Source organism: Oncorhynchus mykiss, chromosome 12 (assembly GCF_013265735.2).
Source record: "Oncorhynchus mykiss isolate Arlee chromosome 12, USDA_OmykA_1.1, whole genome shotgun sequence".
Taxonomy (NCBI): Eukaryota; Metazoa; Chordata; class Actinopteri; order Salmoniformes; family Salmonidae; genus Oncorhynchus; species Oncorhynchus mykiss.
This window is the reverse complement of record NC_048576.1, coordinates 77,884,729-77,905,573: the sequence shown is the minus strand read 5'-3', so window position 1 is coordinate 77,905,573 and position 20,845 is coordinate 77,884,729. Positions and strand designations below refer to the sequence as shown.

At 40.5% G+C, this 20,845-nt stretch overlaps 3 protein-coding genes and 1 non-coding gene across 6 annotated transcripts; 1 reads left to right on the top strand and 3 right to left on the bottom strand.

The window, feature by feature from the left end:
• Nucleotides 1-1,318: 1,318 nt before the first annotated feature.
• On the top strand, nt 1,319-6,053 carry LOC110538489 (sphingosine 1-phosphate receptor 1). Its single transcript, XM_021625338.2, has 2 exons — nt 1,319-1,553; nt 3,104-6,053. The coding sequence occupies exon 2, from the start codon at nt 3,382-3,384 to the stop codon at nt 4,585-4,587; it is 1,206 nt and encodes a 401-aa protein (XP_021481013.1). The 5' UTR covers nt 1,319-1,553; nt 3,104-3,381; the 3' UTR covers nt 4,588-6,053.
• A 1,172-nt stretch (nt 6,054-7,225) lies between these two features.
• LOC110538490 (kinetochore protein Spc24) lies at nt 7,226-10,125 on the bottom strand. Of its 3 annotated transcripts, none has more exons than XM_021625339.2 (6): nt 9,987-10,125; nt 8,832-9,000; nt 8,589-8,733; nt 7,842-7,946; nt 7,626-7,702; nt 7,226-7,497 (listed from the first exon to the last, which is right to left on the bottom strand). In XM_021625339.2, the coding sequence occupies exons 2-6, from the start codon at nt 8,983-8,985 to the stop codon at nt 7,391-7,393; spliced, it is 588 nt and encodes a 195-aa protein (XP_021481014.1). In that variant the 5' UTR covers nt 8,986-9,000; nt 9,987-10,125; the 3' UTR covers nt 7,226-7,390. The 3 variants fall into 3 exon arrangements, with proteins under 3 accessions (XP_021481014.1, XP_021481015.1, XP_036794478.1); XM_021625340.2 differs by having other exon boundaries at nt 8,832-8,995; nt 9,987-10,044; XM_036938583.1 differs by lacking the exon at nt 9,987-10,125 and adding an exon at nt 9,668-9,940.
• An 11-nt stretch (nt 10,126-10,136) lies between these two features.
• On the bottom strand, nt 10,137-15,531 carry LOC110538488 (protein KRI1 homolog). Its single transcript, XM_021625337.2, has 19 exons — nt 15,310-15,531; nt 14,918-14,994; nt 14,644-14,749; nt 14,416-14,521; nt 14,269-14,326; nt 14,133-14,182; nt 13,896-13,986; nt 13,717-13,794; nt 13,519-13,625; nt 13,254-13,386; nt 13,067-13,162; nt 12,795-12,965; nt 12,629-12,704; nt 12,416-12,534; nt 12,119-12,272; nt 11,863-11,993; nt 11,316-11,380; nt 11,111-11,206; nt 10,137-11,009 (listed from the first exon to the last, which is right to left on the bottom strand). Exons 1-19 carry the CDS (start codon nt 15,392-15,394, stop codon nt 10,520-10,522), a joined length of 2,289 nt encoding a protein of 762 aa, XP_021481012.2. The 5' UTR covers nt 15,395-15,531; the 3' UTR covers nt 10,137-10,519.
• Nucleotides 11,562-11,659, bottom strand: LOC118937920. The gene has a single exon (XR_005035329.1). It is a non-coding gene; the product is annotated as a Z30 small nucleolar RNA (small nucleolar RNA).
• Nucleotides 15,532-20,845: the final 5,314 nt, after the last annotated feature.

Sequence of the window (20,845 nt, the reverse complement as noted above, 5' to 3'; positions counted from 1 at the left end):
GAATGTTCTGCCAAATTCTCTAAAACGACACTGGAGGCGGCTTATGGTAGAGAAATTAACATTCTCTGGCAACAGCTCAAGTGGACATTCCTGCAGTCAGCATGCCAATTGCACGCTCCCTCAAAACTTGAGACATCTGTGGCATTGTATTGTGTGACAAAACTGCATATTTTAGTGTGGCCTTTTATTGTCCTCAGGAGAAGGAGCATGCTGTTTAATCAGCTTCTTGATAGGCCACACCTGTCAGGTGGATGCATTATCTTGGCAAATGAGAAATGCTCACTAACAGGGATGTAAACAAATATATGCACAACATTTGAGGGAAATAGGCTTTTTGTGCGTATGGTACATTTCTGGGATCTTTTATTTCAGCTCATGAAACATGGGACCAACACTTTACATCGTATAATATGTTACGCTTGGTATGGTTACATGAGACAGAAGGTAACTTAAGGCAAAATTAGAGGAGGGAAAGGGAAAGGGGGGTAACTAGTCAGTTGCACAACTGAATGCCTTCAACTTAAATAAATCAATCACTGAATCAGTGATTGGTCAAGCATATAACGTGAATGTCTAGTAACCCAAAGGTTGCGTGTTCAAATCTCATCACGGAAAACTTGTGCATTTTAGTTAATTAGCAACATTTCAACTACTTTCTACTTTTTAGCTACTTTGCAACTACTTAGAATGTTAGCTAACCCTTCCCCTAACCCTAACCTTAACCCTTTTAGCTAACCCTTCCCCTAACCCTAACCTTAACCCTTAACCTAACCTTAACCCTTAACCTAACCTTAACCCTAACCCCTAGCTAACATTAGTCAGATAGCTAAGGTTAATATTAGCCTCCTAGCCACCTAGCTAACGTTAGCCACAACAAATTGGAATTCATAACATATCATATATTTTGCAAATTCGTAACATGTTGTACATTTTGCAAATTTATAACATATCATACAAATTGTAATTGGGAACTTATAATACGAAATGGATGATGGACATCCACAAATTAATACATACCATACGAAACATAACATAGATTAATACATACCATACGAAACGTAACTAAATGTAGTGTGATGTATTTATGTACAGAATCATATGAAATGCTCTGAGACCAGGTTGGGAAGTAGTATAGTGATCCATTTTACAACCACCGATCAAAAACATATCAGATGGCATTGACCTAGAAAGAATGCACCTTTATACATTCCAGCTTGCGCCACTGCCTGTAGCCAAAATAGATCATAAATGCCTCCCACTGCATTCCTGAATTAATTGTAAACCAGAGAGTAATGCTATTTCATCTCCAAGCCACCTCGGGCAATTTATTTACCTACAGTTATTGTGACTTCAGAAGCCAATTAAAGGAGAGGAAGGCTGAGCGTTGGAGGGCAGAGTCCAGCCCAGCCCACTTCAAGTCGAGTCTCGCACAAGTCTATTTTCTCTTATCACAATCTGTCACGTCTGATCATCAGTGAGAGCGTACTGTATTCAACGAAAGACAACTGCGCAAAATAAGAACACGTTCTCAGGCAAAGTTAAACTTTTAAAAGGTAGGTCTTTGCAGTTATATTTGTGTAATAGCCTACTTATATTTGTACGGGGTATTATTCGTTTTTATAGATATTTGAATGACACTTGTTTGGTATTTATTTATTCAACAGATATAATGGTGTTTTAGACAGTTGATCGAAATTCTATAATTTGATGGCATATAATAACTAGGCTAAAGCAAGGACAGGTTAATGTGTCTTATATTTGAGAAATTCAGCAATGTTGTGGAAAATCCAGATATTTAGCTTCACAATTTTGATACAAGCCTGTAGCCTATACTTGCCCACTGATAAGTTGATGAAAACAACAGATTTCAGTGTTGTCTTGTTATTTTTCTGAAATAATAAAACACTTGAATAACTAATAGTTATTTAAAAAACGTAACTTAATTCATACATTTGCATACCCAATCCATAATAATTTTGAAGTAGTGTTTTATCATATGCTATGTTTCAAACAGATAGGCAATAGTGCCTCAAATACAATTTAATACAATTGTATTTGCACATGCTTCGTAAACAACAGGTGTAGACTGACACTAAAATGCTTACTTACGGGTCCTTTTCCAAAAATGCAGAGTTAAAGATTAAAAAAATAGAAATAGAAATAGTGGGACAAGGAATAAATACCCAGTGCTCAACGAATAACAATAACGAGTGAAAATAAAATGGCTATACAGGGAGTACCTGTACGGAGTCGATGTGTAAGAGGTAGTTGACGTAGCTGTGTATATATAGGTACGGGCAAAGTGACAAAGTGACTGGACAACAGGATAGATAATAGACAGTAAATAGACGGTAGCGTGTGTATGTGTGTGTGTGTGTGTGTGTGTGTGTGTGTGTGTGTGTGTGTGTGTGTGTGTGTGTGAGAGAGAGAGAGAGAGAGAGAGAGAGAGAGTATTCATGTGTGCGCGTTTTATGTGTGGGCATATGTATTGTGTGTGTTTTGAGGTGTTAGTGCAAGTATGTGTGATTGTAGAGTCCAGTGTGTGTGTGTGTATAGAGTCAGTGCAGGGGATTTAATGCATACAAAAAGTGTTTGTGTGTGTGTTTGGGTGTGCATGTGTGTGTTGGGGTGTCAGTGGAAGTATATGTGTATACTGTATGTGAGTGTGCCTACATTTCTGTTCACGTGTGCGTCGAGATAATTAATCAAAGTTCACAGGCAAAATGACAGTTTTGCCCCCCAAAAAAACTGAGCTGGAAGATAAAGATAAATATGCTAAAGATTAATATGAATTAGTGACATAATAGGCCAAGTTTCTCCAGGTCAAAACGCTAATATTGGGATTTCTGTTATTATGTATTTTTAATGGTGCCTTAGCTTGGTAATTTCTCATTTATAAGGTACCTGTGGAGTAATGTCTTTGCTAGTTTCATACTCAAAAACATTCTATTAGAATTTGAACAAAGACAGGTGCTGTTAATTACAAGATTAATGAGGAATGTACGCCCCCCCCCCCCCCCCCCCCCCCTCTCTTTACATGTGTGTGTTGTTACAGATAAATAGGCTATTATACTGTATTTCAATACTGTTATTTTGTTTCCAGGTTTCTTGCTTGTCTGAGCCATCCAGTGGATTGTCCAGGCATTGCCCAGTTTTGGATAATGCTATCACATTGAGGATTCTTATTACCATCCATTCTTATACTAAATACAAAAAACTGGACTGATCTATCTGTCAGAAACGACATTCAAAGATAGATTTCCTAAGGAATGTACATTCCCCACTTCCAACATATTGAATTATGGACTGCCTAAGAACTATGTGACGCAGAGTGGAAAGCATCTTGTCAGCTAAAAAGAAAGCAACATTCCCAGAATACCAATGGAAGAAGCATCGCATGCTGCTTACGCTGCTGTTGCTGCCCCCACTGTGGTTCCCATGACCTCCTCGGTAGGGTACCTGCTCCGGATGTTCCGCGAGTACCAGAGCAATGCTGTCATCAGAGAACACTACAACTACACAGGCAAACTGAAGGAGAACAAGTACAAGGATGGACTAAAGCCAGAGGCCATAGCCTTCCTGCTGATCTGCTTGCTCATAGTGCTGGAGAATGCTGTGGTGCTGTTGGCCATCTGGAAGAATAAGAAATTCCATCTGCCCATGTACTATCTGTTAGGCAGCCTAACACTCTCAGACCTGCTAGCAGGCTTCACCTACATGGTGAACATTGTAACTTCAGGGGCCAACACGTTAAAGATGACCCCTGTGCTGTGGTTCCTGAGGGAGGGGGGGGTCTTTATAACGCTGGCCGCCTCCGTCATCAGCCTCCTGGCCATCGCCATTGAGCGCCACGTCACCATGGTGAGGATGAAGCCCTACCAGGGGGCCAAGCGAGGCCGGATGTTTGCCCTGATCGGGGCCAGCTGGGTGCTGTCAGTGTTCCTGGGGGTGCTGCCCGTCCTTGGCTGGAACTGTATGGGCCGTCTGGACCAGTGCTCCACCGTCCTGCCACTCTTCGCCAAAAGCTACATCCTCTTCTTCATCACCGTGTTCACCGCTGTGCTGCTGGCTATCGTGGTGCTTTATGTGCGCATTTTCCACACTGTTAGGTCCAACACAAAGCACCTGGGCTCTGGCCCGCAGCGCAAAGGCCTGGCCCGCAAGTCCCAGAAGTACATGGCCCTGCTGAAGACTGTCACCATCGTGCTGGGCGTCTTCATCATCTGCTGGCTGCCTCTCTTCATCCTCCTCTTGCTGGACTTCTGCTGCCCGGCACGGAGCTGCCAGGTGCTCTTCAAGGCGGACTACTTCCTGGGCATCGCCATGTTCAACTCTCTCCTCAATCCCATCATCTATACCCTGACCAGTAAGGACATGAGGAGGGCCATCCTGAGGCTGCTGTGTCGACGCTGCCTCCTCACCAAGAATGGCCAGGTGAAGAAGATAGGTGTGCCCTTCTTAGAGTGCAGTACCAGTAAGACTGAGGCACCCTCCCATAGGCTGGAGGGCCTGGAGATCACAGTCTCCTCTGCCAACTTCACCCCTTCCACTATTAAAGCCATCTACCCCAGGATGTCAAAGACATGACTTGTCCATGACGGCCCAATGTGACTCAGCAGTAATAATGATTAATTGTCCAATTACAGTAAGAGCAGAGTTCTGGAGACCCCCTTGACTGGACCAATCTTCGGCACCATCTTACAGCTGTGAGACTACTACATGTTACGTATGGGTTGTAAATGGAACTACAAGCAAGGAGGAAGTAATACTCTTCCTCTCACCTCAATGGTAGAGAACGTCAGCGGAAACCACCATTGTCCTATGTTTTGCCTTCCTCCCCTGGTCTGGCATTTTCTTCCTAGACAGATAAGCTGGGGGTTTCCACTTAAAGACTGGTCGGTCTTTTGTAAGGAAGTCAAACCTCAGTCAAAGTGTTAGAGAAATAAATACCTTGTTGGTTTTTACTCCTCGGCGCGAAGCATTAAATGAATTAATGCTGTTCTCATACTGTGAAATTCCTTTTCTGGGATGCTGAGATACAGTATATCTTCCATAATCCAAACTGCATAATAGAAAAACCCTCCTTGAAGGAATGGATTCATGTTTGTAGCAGTATTTTGAATTGACCATTTACCGGTAGTTAAAGAGAACCACTCAACCAGCAGCTGTGAAATTAAAGTTATTCCTGTTTTTTATTATACAAACATTGAAAACACATTCAGTACATTTTATTTTGAGTCATACATATATTTAAAGTATACATTTGAGTCATGCTAAGGCTCATCCTTATATCCCCTCTAGAGAAAATACATAATACAAACATAATGACATGTAGTTAAAACATGAAGCATCCACACCCAAAACTGCTGCCAGAACTATGGCATTTTTGTCATCTGGAATTCTGGGTAGAGGTTTGCAGACCAACATTAGAGGCTTGGTGGCTAAGACACACAGATAATTTCACATTGATGCCTCTTCTGGTTTGCACATCTTTGGAGGTCTCTAAAACACACGTAGCAGCAGACATGATTGTGAGCAATAAAAAGGACAGATTAGGCTTATTGACAGCTCTGGTTTTGTGGACTCACAAGTATGGAAAACATATTGAACACAGCCTGTTCACAAAAACAATAGCCTTCTGAACTTTCCTGAACAAGCTGGAGAATATCCCTCTCATGCAATGAAGTGTTAGGTGTATCTTCTGTAAACAGTGGTTAATAGACATTAGTAAAGACAAACCACAAATGCTTGGGGTTCCATGTATAACGTTCCATTGTGACAGCAGTGATGTTTGAAAGCAAGCAATTGAAATATTTCACATTGTATATAAATGTACAAATGAAAAAAGATATATCGGTCTCACTGTACTATACGGTATATTGTGTAAATAAAATGAACTATAGTATCTGTATTTTGTTTTTTCTGAACTAAACTTAATTTATGAGGCCACTGCCAATGTTTTATATGTACATTCAAACGATAAATAAATGTGAACAACATCTACAAAAAAAGTATTTTTGGTCATTGTTTTGCAGAATAAACATCCATACAAACATTTAATCTAATTATTTCCTCTCACCAAATCTTTGTGAAGCCAGAGGCCTCATGTGTGATAATATGAAAGTGCTATTGTCAATGTGGTGAGTGCGATGTTTCAGATCTTTCACAGGAAGCTTACACTCCCATCATCCACCAGCTATAAAAGGCTTTGACCTATATAGTCATCACATACCATATACTTCAACACTGAAAAGTGCATAAACACTGATAAGCAAATGTCAACTTAATTCACTTGAGAAGATGGATCAGTCTCCAAAATATACATATACACCAAGGTGTAGTTTCCCACGATAGAGCAGAGACAGATGCCAAAGAAACGATGTACTGTATATCACAATAAAATGTAAACGTCGGATCGATGCTGAAGTTATTGAAGTAAACACACAAGCACACGCAACAAACCCCCCACTTAACCCACAGTGCACCAAATCCATACCACAAGCAACTACCCAAGAAGAAGGCATGTGCTTGTGGCAACACAGAGAGAAGGCAGCAGTCATTGGGGACAATATACTTGACGCCCCGTTTCCAGTAAGATTATCAACAAGAAACCACCAGCTGACGGGGTTACACGAGTTGAGATCCAAACGAAACCTGTCCCCCGCCCTGTATCAAATCAACTACTCACCACATGCTACACTGGCAGAAACCTACCTAAGCATCGGCAATAAAATGACTCATTTACAAAACGTGTGGGACGTGCAATGAAGGGTAATGGTAAGAGTTGCATAAATTGTGTGTGAGCAAAAAACTTGTTATTAAACCAAAATCTCAGAAACACTAGCCAATTGTGCATCCTCCTTGCTTTAGACATGGAAAGCCCATGGAGGAATAGCATTTACCATGAATAACAGTTACCATTCCAGAAACTCACAAAGTTTGCAAATAAAAGTTATTTAAAAATGTTTTGTTGCTGCAACGCAGTACAGAATACTGTCTGTTGCATAAGCACACCTTCACATTGGACATTTATTGCATTAAAAAGGTGAGCAGCACCCAACTTTTCAATACAGTAATTTCAGTACTGTATCAAAAAGCAGTCGGCTTGCAATTACCTATTGGGAGAAAATAAGTCTCTATAAAAATCATAATGACTATGGTGAAAGTAGATACAAATAAAAGCTAGGGTTATAGGTTACTACTCAAATAATTGTTCTAAGTAATGTGATGTTTAGGAAAACTACTTTATTCAATATAACAAAATGTCATGGAAGTCAATACCAACAATAGGAATACAATCTTAGTATAAAACAAATGTATTACAACACACAACACAAACAACAGACAATCCAACTACTGGACAAATATAGCAACTTTCCTTTGATCTCTTCTACCATTCAGTGCTGACAAAGTTCCACAGCTCATCACTGACTGAACACCGAGACAGCACAGAGGTGTCTATGTTGATTGGTGTGGCCAGGTCAGCTCCATAGTGCACTGAAAGTGATTAAAGTACACTCAAACTTTAGTTAAAACGCAACTAAAACCCACATCAGCCAGCCATTAAACAAGAACTCCACATTTATGACTTTGTGATGGAAAAACAGTTATGCAGTGACAAATACCTCCTCTCAGAATGTGTGGCTCCGTGTCATACTCCCACTTGATCTTGGTCACCTTGTAGTACAACTGGGCCACGTATCTGCAGAATTAACAGTTTGTCAAGTTGCACCATGCTGTTCATGATGTGAGATCAATGCTCACCGACTATCATGGTTTCGTGTGGTGGGCTCGTGTGGTGTTGGGAGTGATTATTTCAGTATGCTGTTAGTCCTACTCACATGGCTGATGGGATGACCTCCGTAGTGTCATCATCAACCTCCTGCTGCAGGGTCTGCAGCTCCTGCTCCGAGACACGCAGACTCTCCAGCTTCCTCTGCAGGAACCTGAGGAACAGGTCAAGGAAACCAACACGGGGAGAATCTCAATTGGTGCTGTTCGACTCCTCGCTTCCTCAACTCCATCCTCTACTACTCCTCAACTCCAACCTCTCCTTGCCTGATTTTGAAAAAGGTCAAGGGGAATTGAGGAGCGGAGGTGAGGAACAAATTTGCTTGTATTAAATAATAATCCTTGTCCACTAGTATGTCATCAGGCGAATTACATTTACAGGGGTGGAGTCCAAAAATAAGTGTAACGTGATAAAGACATTTAGCTAGTAGATCAAATCTATGTAGCTTTTTTTTCTTCTTTAAAAAAAAATCTGTGCATGCATGCATTTCTCTTTTAAAAAAAACAGCTGATTTAAAGGGGTTGTTGCAGATTTTAACACACTTCCGCGCTAGTCACCAGGAGGATCCTCTGCATGCTCACTGTATGGCATATAAACTGAAATCTCAAAATACTTTCATCAATGGATGGCAGCCTGGTCAGCCTGCAGCAATGGACAAGCTCTGGGTAGAATGTGACTGCTCCCTATATGTATTATCTGGGCAACACAGCATTCATGTGCACGTTAGAGAGCACCAATTGCAGTACATTTAGAACTTGTTCTGTGTAGAGACAGAGCATGACTGGGTGAAGGATACTGTAGTTCTGAGTCCATGTTCTGGCTCCTTGCTGTACACTGCTGCAGCTCCTGCTCCAGGCTGTCTAGTTCCCACTCTGCCTGGCTCTTCTGCCTCTCCATGTCCAGCAGCTTCTGGCTCGCCTCATCCTCACACTGAACTACACCTGAGGACAATGGCGATCAAGATTAAGCTATATATCTTGAAGGTATGGAAAGTAAGTTATCATATGATAGGATCTACAAGTTTATTGTTTTTCCTTACCGTTTAACACCAGTGTGATGGTTTTCATCGTGTCCATGTGTCGCTCAAAGAAAGACTGCTGTTTCTCTCTCACTTTTCTTAATTCATCGTCAGCTTTGCTGCTTTTCAGTATTTTGACCATCGACTCTCCCGTGTCCATAACGTCCTGAAGCATGGTGACACGTCTTTTCTGTGGAAATTTTAGTAGAAATAGATTATAAATTACTGCCTGTTCTAGAGCAGACTAACTTAAACTCACGTAAACTCGTACATCGCCTTGGTCCGTACAATTGCCCTTATTTTAGCACCCCAAAAACGTAATACTTCCAGATCAACTGTAATGTCAATACCATTGTAAAGCAAAATTTCTCAATTACATGACCTAAACGCTGCCCGTTTCTGCATAATTTAACAAGGCAATGAGCCCTTCGGGTCTTTGGAGTTTTTCCCCCACTCGACCTGTCCAACTTATCGCCTCTAAAATGTAAATAAAACACTATAAAGAGTTAATAGTGTCATTACATACCTATTTGAAGGTTTGTGTCAAATTTGAATCATGTTTTTAGGGCGGTGCTAAAGTGATCTTAGAAGTGAACCACGGCTTTGAGAATGATGATCGCATGCAATGACTAGGTATCCCCCCCTTACCCCTGTCATTGTCCATTTCTTGTTTTTAAATGATAGAAGTGCTACACCAGGTGGTGAGAGATTGTAAGACAGAAATTGTCGCTTTATGCTGCTGTACGTTACGACATGACACGTCAAGATGTAACGGAGGGTCTTGACGTGTCATGTCGTAACGTACAGCAAGCATAAAGCAAAAAAAAATGATCCAATACTATAGAGCCATTAATTACCATGTCGATGAATAGAAACTTAGTTCACACCCCCGATTTTGACGTCAACAGTCACATTGGTTTTCTTTGTAGCCTCGTTTGAATGTTGCGGTTGCGCACATTTGTACGGAACGGTGTGAGTTTACGTTAGCTGGTGCATCATCACCACTTTGCTGCCTACGGTCAACAAAATAAAATGCTATGTCTAACTAAGGTTAGCTGCAGAGGCTCTTGCTTGAAAAGAGCATTCAACTTAATGCCCAGAGCCTCTGACGACAGCTACGGTTACTAACATCTTAATTAGATACTTTAAAAAGTTGTACAACAAGGCTCGACTTACCGTGTTTTGCCGAATGTAAACAGTCCACTGAGTTTTGCTTCACTTCAGTCGTTTCCGTAATTCAAATTTGTCCTGCGAACGCGCGCGCTAACATGAGGTGCCAGCGAAAGTGCCTGACGGAATTTGTTTCTAAACAAAAAACTAAATTACAGGACAAATGTAAAGTATTTATTCACATACACAATAAGTAGATGCCTACAATTGAAAATATCGAATTAATAGAAAGCGCCAAAAATATCCAGCGTTGTGATTGGCTAGATCCACATGGGGGCGCCAATGTCATGATTGCACGATTTATTTTACACAATGGAACCTGATGGACCCACGGAGTTTAACTTTCGTTAGATGAACAACGTATAGCAGTGGTTCCCAACCTTTTTCGATTACTGTACCACCAACTGAATTTTGCACTGCCCGGAATACATTTTACCAGTAGACCTATGGTCTATTCTCAAATACTCCGTGGATAGGCCAAGTACCCCTGGTTGGGAACCAATGATTTATAGTATTGTAACGACCCTGCAAGGGATCCCTCACTCCTTGATCCCTTGCTTCTCAGTCTTCTCTTGAGCCTTTCGTTTCTGCCTGCCAAGCTGCCTGAAGTGCAGTCTCTTGGGATTCAGTCCATAGGCCTTCAGTCTCTGTCCGCTGAACTCTCGCCCACCCATTTTCACCCTGAAGGGCCCCTTCCCCGACATGAGGCGGCTTCCTGGGTGCCTGTTTTTCTTCTTGGGCAATTTTGGCCTTTCAGTCCTTGTGTTGGCAGTCTCCTGAGTGGTAGCAACTGTTTCCTGCTCCAGTTTCAACTTCTTGGATTTGGGTACCAGGAACTCCTCTTCCTGGTCTCCTGCCTCTCTCAGTGCCTGGACTACCACCCCCTCACCAGAGTCCAATGCAGAGCTTTCCTGACTGGGTCCAGCCTCATCATCATCATCCTCCAGATCCTTGTCATCCTTCTCTGCATTCTTCATCCTGTCTCTTCTCTTCTTACCCACTTTGGTCTTGCCCTCTGCTTTGTCCTCCCTGCAAAGAAATATGAGCACAAATTGGTCAATGACGATAATTCCGTTTTCAGATTTCATAGAGAACATATTATGCCAATCTGCATATGGTAGAATACTCACTCAGCATAGAAAGAGTTCAATACTTCTATCTTTTTCTTCACATTTTGTCCTTTGATTTTGTAGTTCTGCAAATCACTCATCTCCTCCTTGTCAGACCTGAAGAGGAGATTGAAGAAAAAAATAGAAAAGGAAAAATCTGAAAGACCATTTTCCCCATAAGTAGCTGATTAGTAAATGCCTACTGTTTTGAGACCAGGTTAAGTACCTGAACATGCAGGTCTTCTTTAGCGAGGCCCAGCGGTTCAGCTCTTTCTCATCTGCTCCCAGGATCTGAGGGAAGAACAAGTTACTTTCTGTGATAGTAACACATTCATACAGCCACTTTAAACATAGATGCTAAATCCACAGAAATGACTTTAAACCGAATTTGTGCAGATAAGGCTCCAAGCATGTTAATAACTCGGTGCATACAAGCATTTCCCTTTCTATCATTCTGTCTCCTCATCCTCGTCTGCTCAGAGAGAAGATTAACTGAAGTCATGCCCTGGTCAGAGCTGTCCCCGGAGGGTGGCAATACCAGGTCAGTCACATCTCAGCTCATCAGTGCAGGACTCAGGGTCTGTACAGTACAACACTATAGCACAACCCAGGGTTGGGGGGGTAAATTATATTTAAATTCCAGACAACTAAAAAAGTTAACCAAACTCCAAACTTTTCTAATTGAAAGGCATAAGAATGAGAATTTTAGTGTACTTCCTGAATTGACCCCAACCCTGAGACAACCTAGTAGGAACTAGGGCTCCCAGTTTCACCTCGTCAGTGGACAGGCCAAAGTCATTGGCCAGGACCTGCCTGTAGCGAAACCTGCAGGGGATGTCATCTATGATGTCCTCATAGTCCAGCTTATAGTACTCGTCCAGGTACTGCTCAAAGGACTTCTCCTCTGAAACACAAAGGATGGATGCATGAAAGAGCATTCAGTCTCAATATCTATAGTACATCGAACAGAATCTAAAAGGTTATGGAAAATAACCCAAGATTCATGGTGCTGAACCTCCTGAGACTTACGGGGGTCAAACACAGGCTTGTTTTGGGTAATGACCTCAGCAAAATGAGACTTCTTTCTCTTCTTTCCCATCAGCTGGGCATCCACCTTCATCTTCTCCTTTTTCTTCTGCTTCTTGGAGATGCTTGGCTGACTGGGATCATAGTCTGCATCCATCTAGTCAAGTGAGAATTCAGATGAGTGAGTCACATACAATCTAAAACACCAATGAGACCTTTATTTCTGACTAGCCGCCACTAAACGTGTTTCTTAAGGTCTGCAGGCAATGCTGAAGTGATGGTCATATTAGAGGAACTCACAATAAAGTCTGGATCTTCACAGTTTGGCTGGTCATACTCTTCTCCTTCATGCTCCTCTTCTTCACCACCATATTCCTTGTCTCCAACCTCTCCTGTCCATGTGTCCCAGTTCCAGTGTTCTGCAGGACAGAGAAAGCTACCTTATTACAATGCCACCGATTCTAAAGTATTAGATTCTACTTGAGATAATAAAATCAGCAACGAGTGACTTACCACCCTCTGGCTCTTCAACTTCAAACTGGGGCTTCTCCCCCTCTTCCTCTCCATAATATTCATCACCAAAGAATTTCTGGAAGAAGATAAAAATACAGGGAGAGACAATAAGAGGAGTGTCTTTATTTACAATCCGTTTCTCTTCTTGAGGTGTGCGAGTGGTCACCTGCATGAGCTGGTCATGCTGTTGGGGGTCAAAGTCTCCCTCCAGGTCCACCTGACTGAAGGCCAGCTGCTCGTTGCCTGTCAGCTCCTGCAGCCGCCGCAGCTTCTGCATGATCTCATTACGCTTCAGGTTCTTCAGCTGCTTCAGCTGCTCATGCTTCTGCTCCTTCTCCTGCAGGGGCCAGAAGAGTGACAGGTCGGTTCGTTGGGAGAGTGAGAGAAATGAGGAAGGGATGGAGTGATGTATAAGATTAACTAAAATAGTCTACTGACCCTTTTCTTCCTATCCTTCACTTCCTCCCTTTTGAGCTTCCTGCGCTCGTCTTTGGAGCGGACAGAGGTGGCAATGGTACGGGGGTAAGTCTTGATCTGTAAGGAACATTAAGATACTATATGAGACCAAGGTACATACACTACACCATACAAACAGACATGTGCATGTAGAGACGGGAAAGTCCACCTTCTGTGCATCAGGCTCCTCAAAGCGGAAGTTGTAGTGTCTTTCAAAGTCCTCCTGGCGCTCCAAGAATGACTCCCCATCCTCTTCTGAGTCCTCCACGTCATCATTCACCACCTCGTCATAGCTGGGGATCCTGCACACAGCCATGGCAGATTAGTACACAGTCAGAGCGGTGCTGAGCACTGCTCTACGATTACAATTGAAAGCATACATGGACAAAACATATGTGTAGACACATAAAATAACTTGTGTAAATAACTCTTACCCGTCCACGTCATTTTTCTCCATGTAGCCCTTATTCAGGACAAAATCCCTAAGGAAACACTCCTTCTCATCCAGCTCTGGGTCGTTCCAATAGTCCCTCAAGTATTTCTGTCTCAACACACAGCACATATTTCAGTCACAGCAGGTCATTACATATCGCTCTCTTGCCCTCTATTCCAACAGTTTCTCCATCACTCACCATGTCCTGCACCTCTTCTGGGCCCCCCAGCTCTGCCTGGCCTTTCAGCCAGTCCACATAATCCTCTTCCTCTTTATCCTGTTGGGTAGAAAGATAACAGGTTAGAGGAATAGAATGTTTCTCTCTGCAGTGCTTTATACTGTATGATAAGACAAAGTCAGGCGCCGGTTCCCACGGACCTTCTCTTCCTGTGTTTTGCTCCTCCTCTTCAGCAGCTGAAAGTCCTCTTCACTGCCCTCCTCATCACTGTCCTGTATGAATTTACGGAAGCTGGTGCAAGCATGACACAGTGTTTATGTTCCAAAGACAGTTATAAAAGACAGAAAACAAGAGTTTATTTATTTGTGTAAATACACCATGTTCTTTAGGGCAAAGGTTGTGATTACACAGTGATTATGAGAGAATTTAACCCTTACCTCTCTTTCAATTCTCTCTGCTCCTGGATGTAACTTGGAGATGCAGCTCTCTGTCAAAGAAAGCAAAGGCAAACAATACATGACTTCTCGTGACATACCTCCATGTAAATGTGTCAAACAATGTATCATAACATGCCTCTCTCCTCTTTGCAGCCTCTTCATCATCACTCTCCTCGTCATCATCCTCATATTTCCTGGGAATGAGACAAATTGTTATTGTCAAACCATTTGCCCAAAATGAGATACAAAGATATGCACAGTAGGAACACTGCAGCTCACTCACCCTCCCCTTTCCAAGATAACTTTTCGCTCATAGTCTTTCAGATACATTGGCTTCTCTGTGGTTTTCTTTGAAGTTGAAGGCTGGGCATCATCCCCAATGGATGCATCTGATTAAGAATGAAAAGTTGGGTGGTGAAAAACACCTCTTAAACAAACAAGCAACACAGAATTAAACTGTCATACCGTAATCAGTTGCAGCAACAACACGACACACTGACTGATGACATACCTTCCACCGTGTAGAATGTTGCATCAGTCTGATAGATCTTAGGATCTTTCTTCTTCAGCAGAGACAATGTTCTGTAGAAGTCCCTTTCAACTTTGGGGTCAAGTTCCTAAGAAGACACACATCAGTCTGCATTAAAATTACAAATATACAGGTCAAGGACACAAAGGTAGGGCCAAAAACACTGACAAACCATAAACAGAACACCATGGCAGTGTTTGTATTGTGAACTTGAAACGATATAGCTAGCCAAATTAAATACAGTAATAGCACTTACCACCTCGCTATCATCATCTGATTCTGACTCTGAACCAGACTCACTCTCGTCAGCTTGGTCGCCATATTTGTCTTTCACTGAAATAATCAATAATGAACATGACAAGCCATTCAATGTGTTGGAAGCATTCCGCCAGGAAAACAAGACATAACTAAATTGCTATCTAGCTGGACATGCTAGCTAACTTTACATAGTTATAACCAAAAATGGCTGAGTTAACTTCTGAGCGTATTAATATGTAAGTTAAATAAATTACAGAATAAGATTAATTTCAAGTGAGAATGGGATAAAAAGTTAGCAAGCAAGTTGAAAATGATAACTTTAGCTAACATGACGGCTGGCTTGCTAGCCATCTAGCTAGCTAGCTAACAAGCTTGGGAAGTCACACTTACGCCTTTGTAACTCTTCTTTTTGTCTATATTTGTCATATTTCTCTGCAAACTTTGAATTAATCTTGAAATCCGATTTGCCTGACATGATTACTTGTGAACTGGATAATATTTATCGGGAAAAGGATTCAGTGTTCATAATGCTAACATCCACAGCAGCATGTATAGAACTACCACGTGGTTTCCTGAGAGGAGGGTCAGAGTTCCAAACGAGGATCAAGCAATCATAGGTTTAGAAAATACGTACGTTTTATCAATAAATATATTTGTTGCCAATATACAATTATTTTTGGTATATATTTTTTTTAAATCGCAAAATATTTCTTAGAAATATATTGCCAATTCAAATTAAGGGTCCTAGTTTGAGAGCATTGATGGCTTTGCCTTTTGTGTTAGTAAGAACATTAGTATAATTTATGTTGAGTAATAATCTCCAACCTAGTAGCAATGTGTGCGTCAGATACAATGCTAATCTACTCTGTAGCTATCTAATGTTTTTGTGTTGTTTGTGTGTGTAGTAGCCCATCACAATGTTTTTGGAATGAGACTCAGTAGCACAGCTGGGGGCGCTCTAGTACAAATTGTCAATATGTATAGGCCAATATGCACCATGCTGGTCCATCCCTATGGTTTTTTAAATATCATAAGGTAACCAGACAGTGAAAGTACAGGAGATAATGTCTACTGGGAGGATAGTTTACACAAGACTTAGGAATGTATTTTAAAAACAGTAATGGAATTCATTATTCCAATTATCTGACTCAGAAAGAACATGTCAAAGACACCAGTTTACCAGTTTACTCGAGACAACTATTCCTTTTTTATACTTCATCAATATAATGTTCTGTTTTTGTCTAGTTGGACGAGTTAGGCCTATGCCCAAATTATCTCAGTATATTATGTTTGTCACCTCAACATTCCTGTGGCTCTGACCTCTCTGAATTGGGCTTTACTCAGATCCTTTCAAACAACCTAGTATGTGGTCTTACATGGCATCAATTATCACCCATGTTCTCTTTGCTGTTTGTTCTTTGTACATAGCTACTCTGAGTCATGTCTTCATCTCCCTGGGCCCCCACAATAAAGGATCAGTTATGTTCACATTGCAATTCTTTGCCAATCTATGTAGCTTATCACCACTGTCAAACGAGTCTGTCAAATAATAACACATCCCACCTAAAGCAAATAATAGTGCCTGAGATAAAGAGACTGTTTCTGGAATGATTAATGACTTTAAGTAGTTTCATTCACCTCGTGTCTTGAATAGTTGACCAGGTATTGGAGGGCTCTAGGGAGTGAGGCTGCAGTGGGATTCAGAGAGGAGGAAGGTGTTTATTTGAGGTCTGAGGTGATAGCCAATGGACAGCAATATAACTCTGTCGTTTAACGAAATGAGTGCCTTTTTGCATCCCTTTGATGTTTTAAGTAGAAATTGTGCACCAATGTTACATTTTTAAAGCTTGTTATATTTAATGAAGTGCTCTTTAATATAGACCACATAGATACTTCAATAAACCGGTTTTTGTTTTCATATAAATGAAGACAAAATTCAGTATTTGGACATGTCCCTCAGCGCACCCTCTATGACTTTCACCATCATTGTAAAGCCCCAGTTCATTTGCTGCTTTGACCAAGTCATTTCTGAAGATCAATATTTATTTAATGTGATTAGTAATTCATTTTAAGGTAAAAAAAAAAATTGTCCCTCATTTTAAGGTCAACCCTATTACGTGAACTGAATTCTCATTTTAATATGGTGAAACTATTACTTGACATCTAATAGTCAAATCATTGCGTACAAGAAGGTGAGTTGGTTCTACTCTATTTAGCCATTTTCTGGTGTTTTGTGGTGAAAACTGAGTGGTTCGAGCATACCAGTCAACCCTGTTACCCATGGATAAACAAGCTAGAAATGTTTTAACAATTTCATTTTTTTCCTGATGCTTGTATTCAATTGCACCTCCCTGTGGCACACAACAAGCTTCCTTTTCCCCTGTCACAAGGGGATGTATGGCTAATTTAAGATAAAAACTTCAACCCTGTAACTTTATTCTGGACTCGGTGCCACATACTGTAGTAATTTAGTTTTTGAACCTCGAGGTGTGAAAACTAGTTTTTTATTAAGTTGAACATGTGCTCTTTATCGCAGAATATTAAAATGAAGTGAATTCAAACAGTTTTTTTTTAACCAAGTTACACATCTCAAAAGGCACCAAATTGGTGTAATTTATGTATCCTTTCATGTATCATGTATCCTTTCATAATAGCCGTGGCTCAGGAGTTTTTCTCACCTGACCTGGCATATGTTCAAAATTAGATGAAGATTGTCTTCATCTGAAGAAAATAGATCAAGATGGGATGAATAATTTAACTGGAAGCAAAACTACAAATCAATGCTTTCTGATGTGTAGAATAACACTGTATTATGTCATCATTACGTGAGAGGGCTCACCTAAAAATGTCATGATATATAGGTAAACAATGGACAAAACATCAACAGGTTTCAGAAGGAAGCAGTGTCCTTCCCTGGCCTATTTCCACCCTCCGCCCACTGCTTCCCCTTCTGGGAAAAGTGAATACGTCCAACCTCTGCATAGAATATTGGCAGATATTCAATGTACACAAAAAAAACATCAGGATGGCCTCACCATTTATCTCTTCTGTAATGTTTACGGAAAATGAGAGAGTATGGTTAATATGTTTCCATATAGATAGGTTGTATTTCATATTAACTACACTGATGATATAAACGGTTTATTACACCAATCTGTTTGAATACCAGTATAAAGAATACTGCCCATATTGATAGTTTGTTACAGTTTTACACTCTCCTGTACCTCTAATAAACTCCAGCTCCAGTTCAGCTGTACTGAACTCATGTTGTTATGTTAATGATTAAGGACAACCCGAGGTTCTTTGCTTCAAAAAATGCGTCATGCCAACAAAAACAACCAGTCTAGGACACTGTGTTAGGAAATGAAGTCATATTCCGGGGAGCAGTTATTTGTTTGGATGAATGTCACAAGTAGAGTAATGAAACAAAAGGAGGCTAAATATCCAGCTGAATAAGTCTCCTAGTTACTGACAGATGGTTAACATTATTCAGCCAGTGATCCAAACCCAGCATCTACTTTATCTTTAAGTGTGTGCAGTATTGTCCTACTGTAACATGATAACCTAGTGTCCAAGGTCAGTTACCACCCATGACAGTCTAATATGGATGGGGACTCTCCTCATTTTCCTAATTTTCCATCTTTCACGATGGCCGCCAGAGTCACAACCTGAATGGAATGGAGATGTATGTGTGTTTGTATGTTTTTTATGTATTTACTGTATATGCATAAGTACAGACGTGACTGTGTGTGTGTGTGTGTTTGTATGTTTTTTATGTATTTACTGTATATGCATAAGTACAGACGTGACTGTGTGTGTGTGTGTGTTTGTATGTTTTTTATGTATTTACTGTATATGCATAAGTACAGACGTGACTGTGTGTGTGTGTTTTCTTGGTATGTTATCGTTTATCCTCCCTTCACAGCCTTGAACTTTGTCTACAGTAGGGAGCCTGCTACCAGGACACATAGACAGTTTGACCTGAGCGATATAGCCTGAGACCTCATTTCTTTCTTGGATGCTGTTCCTGTTATTCTTGTTTTTTAAGGCTGCCACCACAATCTGCAAATTGTTTCAGTTGGAGATGTGTGCTGTGAAAAGTGTTCTCTTGAAGTGTTCTTGTGCAGTAGCTTTGACATAAACTGGTGTCATTATGACTTTATAGACCAGAAAGCTCCCGGCAATATGACATGAAGATGAGATATTGCAGTCTACATATGGAAAGAAAGTACCCATACACGCTTCATCCCAGCTTGAACAAAAAGTAGGTCAATAAATAATCAGATCTGTGCAGAAACAGAGTGCTCCTTTTTCTTTATTTAAGACAAAAACAAGCTCACACTAAAAATCAGTCGTCTGAGTCCATATAATTAATCACAATAAATCAACATAGTCCGGAGATATAAAAAAGCTGTGTGATTTGTGTATTTACAATCATACAATTTCATAAATAAATACATCATATTTTCCAGTCAGGAATTACAGAACGTTTGTGTTATTCAACAGGCTGTCATCCTGCTAATGTAATGGCCATTGGTAGTGCCCTTATTATCTAAAAGGTTAAAGAAATGTAATTCTAGTAACATTTAATTCTCAAATTTGTGCTAAAAACCTAAGGTAATATAATAGATAGATAGATTTATGTGAAAGGTGACTATTTTGAAACTACTAAAGCATCTCAATATTGCATAATTCTGGAAAACCAAAGGCAGCGAACACAATTAACACAGTTAACTTGTAACTTGTATTTTGTGTATGTATGACACATTTACAACACAAAAAGACTTGTCAGACCAAAACGTCAGGCTTCAAGTAAAGTACCAATCACAGTGTAATGATTCTAAAATAAATATAAGCATTTTTTTATGTACATCAAATGTTTAACGGTGTACAAATTCTACACTGGGACATCATGACCAATTTTTGTTATGAATATTTACAAATACATTATGAACATAATATTTACATATTCATGATCTGCACTGTTGATGTTAGTTAACACACATTTCTGGATTTATTCCATATGGCTCTTGAATTAAACAATATGTTTAGCCCCAACCCCACGTTAAAAAAGGAAACATAAACAAACCCTTTCACTGACTCAACAATAATGTCTTTGTTAGACTTAGGCCATATGTAATTACCCAAACTCTCTGTCTGTCTAATACCTGTAACACTGTGACATCCTCAAGGTCAAACACATTTAATTGTAAACAGTTAGACACATTCATTTCACTCTGATCTCAGAGAAAGAGGTGTCAAACATTGTGGTCTAAAGCCACCTCAGCACTATCATTAGTATTTGAATAAATCATCTGGTTAAAAGGTTAGCAGCATTATATTTAATGCACTTGGACGGCCTCTATTTCAGTACCTAGAACCTAGAACTGTCCTAATCAGTTTTTACTTAGTCAAATAAATATCTCTCTCCAGTAAACAATTCTGTGAAAACCATTGAAAGGAAACTTGTGTTTCTGAATCTAAATGAAGACATGATATGCTTCACTCTTAGAATAAAGGGTTTTAAAATGGTTCAGCTGTCCCCATAGTAGAACCCTTTTTGGTTCCATGTAGAACCCTTTTGGATTCCACGTATAACCCTCTGTGGAAAGGGTTCTACCTGGAACCCAAAAGGGTTCTTCAAAGGGCTCTGCTATGGGGACAGCCCAATAACCCTTTTAGGTTCTAATAGCACCCTTTTTTTCTAAGAGTGTAGTCTGTGTACTACTGTTGCATGACACATGAACAATGAACATGGCTCTTATGGTCACATGGTCCCGTAAACCAATTTTTTAAGGCTTTCTGTCATAGAAGAATTACACAATTATATACTGCTCTCACACAGTTGGACAGGAAGCTTGAGAATGAGTGGATGACAGAAAGTTAGACAAGGGAGAAAATGAGAAAGTTACATCTCAGACAGACT

Bases quoted from the DNA above. Each gene is read 5' to 3' on its own strand.
- LOC110538489 (XM_021625338.2), top strand. From the start codon at position 3,382: ATGGAAGAAGCATCGCATGCTGCTTACGCTGCTGTTGCTGCCCCCACT.
- LOC110538490 (XM_036938583.1), bottom strand. The intron at 7,703-7,841 runs GTGAGTAGGACT...TTAATTCTGCAG, and splicing joins GAGGTCATCCCATCAGCCAT to ATACGTGGCCCAGTTGTACT. The intron at 7,498-7,625 runs GTATTTGTCACT...AATCACTTTCAG, and splicing joins GCCACACATTCTGAGAGGAG to TGCACTATGGAGCTGACCTG.
- LOC110538488 (XM_021625337.2), bottom strand. From the start codon at position 15,394: ATGTCAGGCAAATCGGATTTCAAGATTAATTCAAAGTTTGCAGAGAAA. The intron at 13,987-14,132 runs GTAAGGGTTAAA...TGCTTGCACCAG, and splicing joins CAGAGAGAATTGAAAGAGAG to CTTCCGTAAATTCATACAGG. The intron at 12,273-12,415 runs GTGAGTTCCTCT...TCACTTGACTAG, and splicing joins GTGAAGATCCAGACTTTATT to ATGGATGCAGACTATGATCC.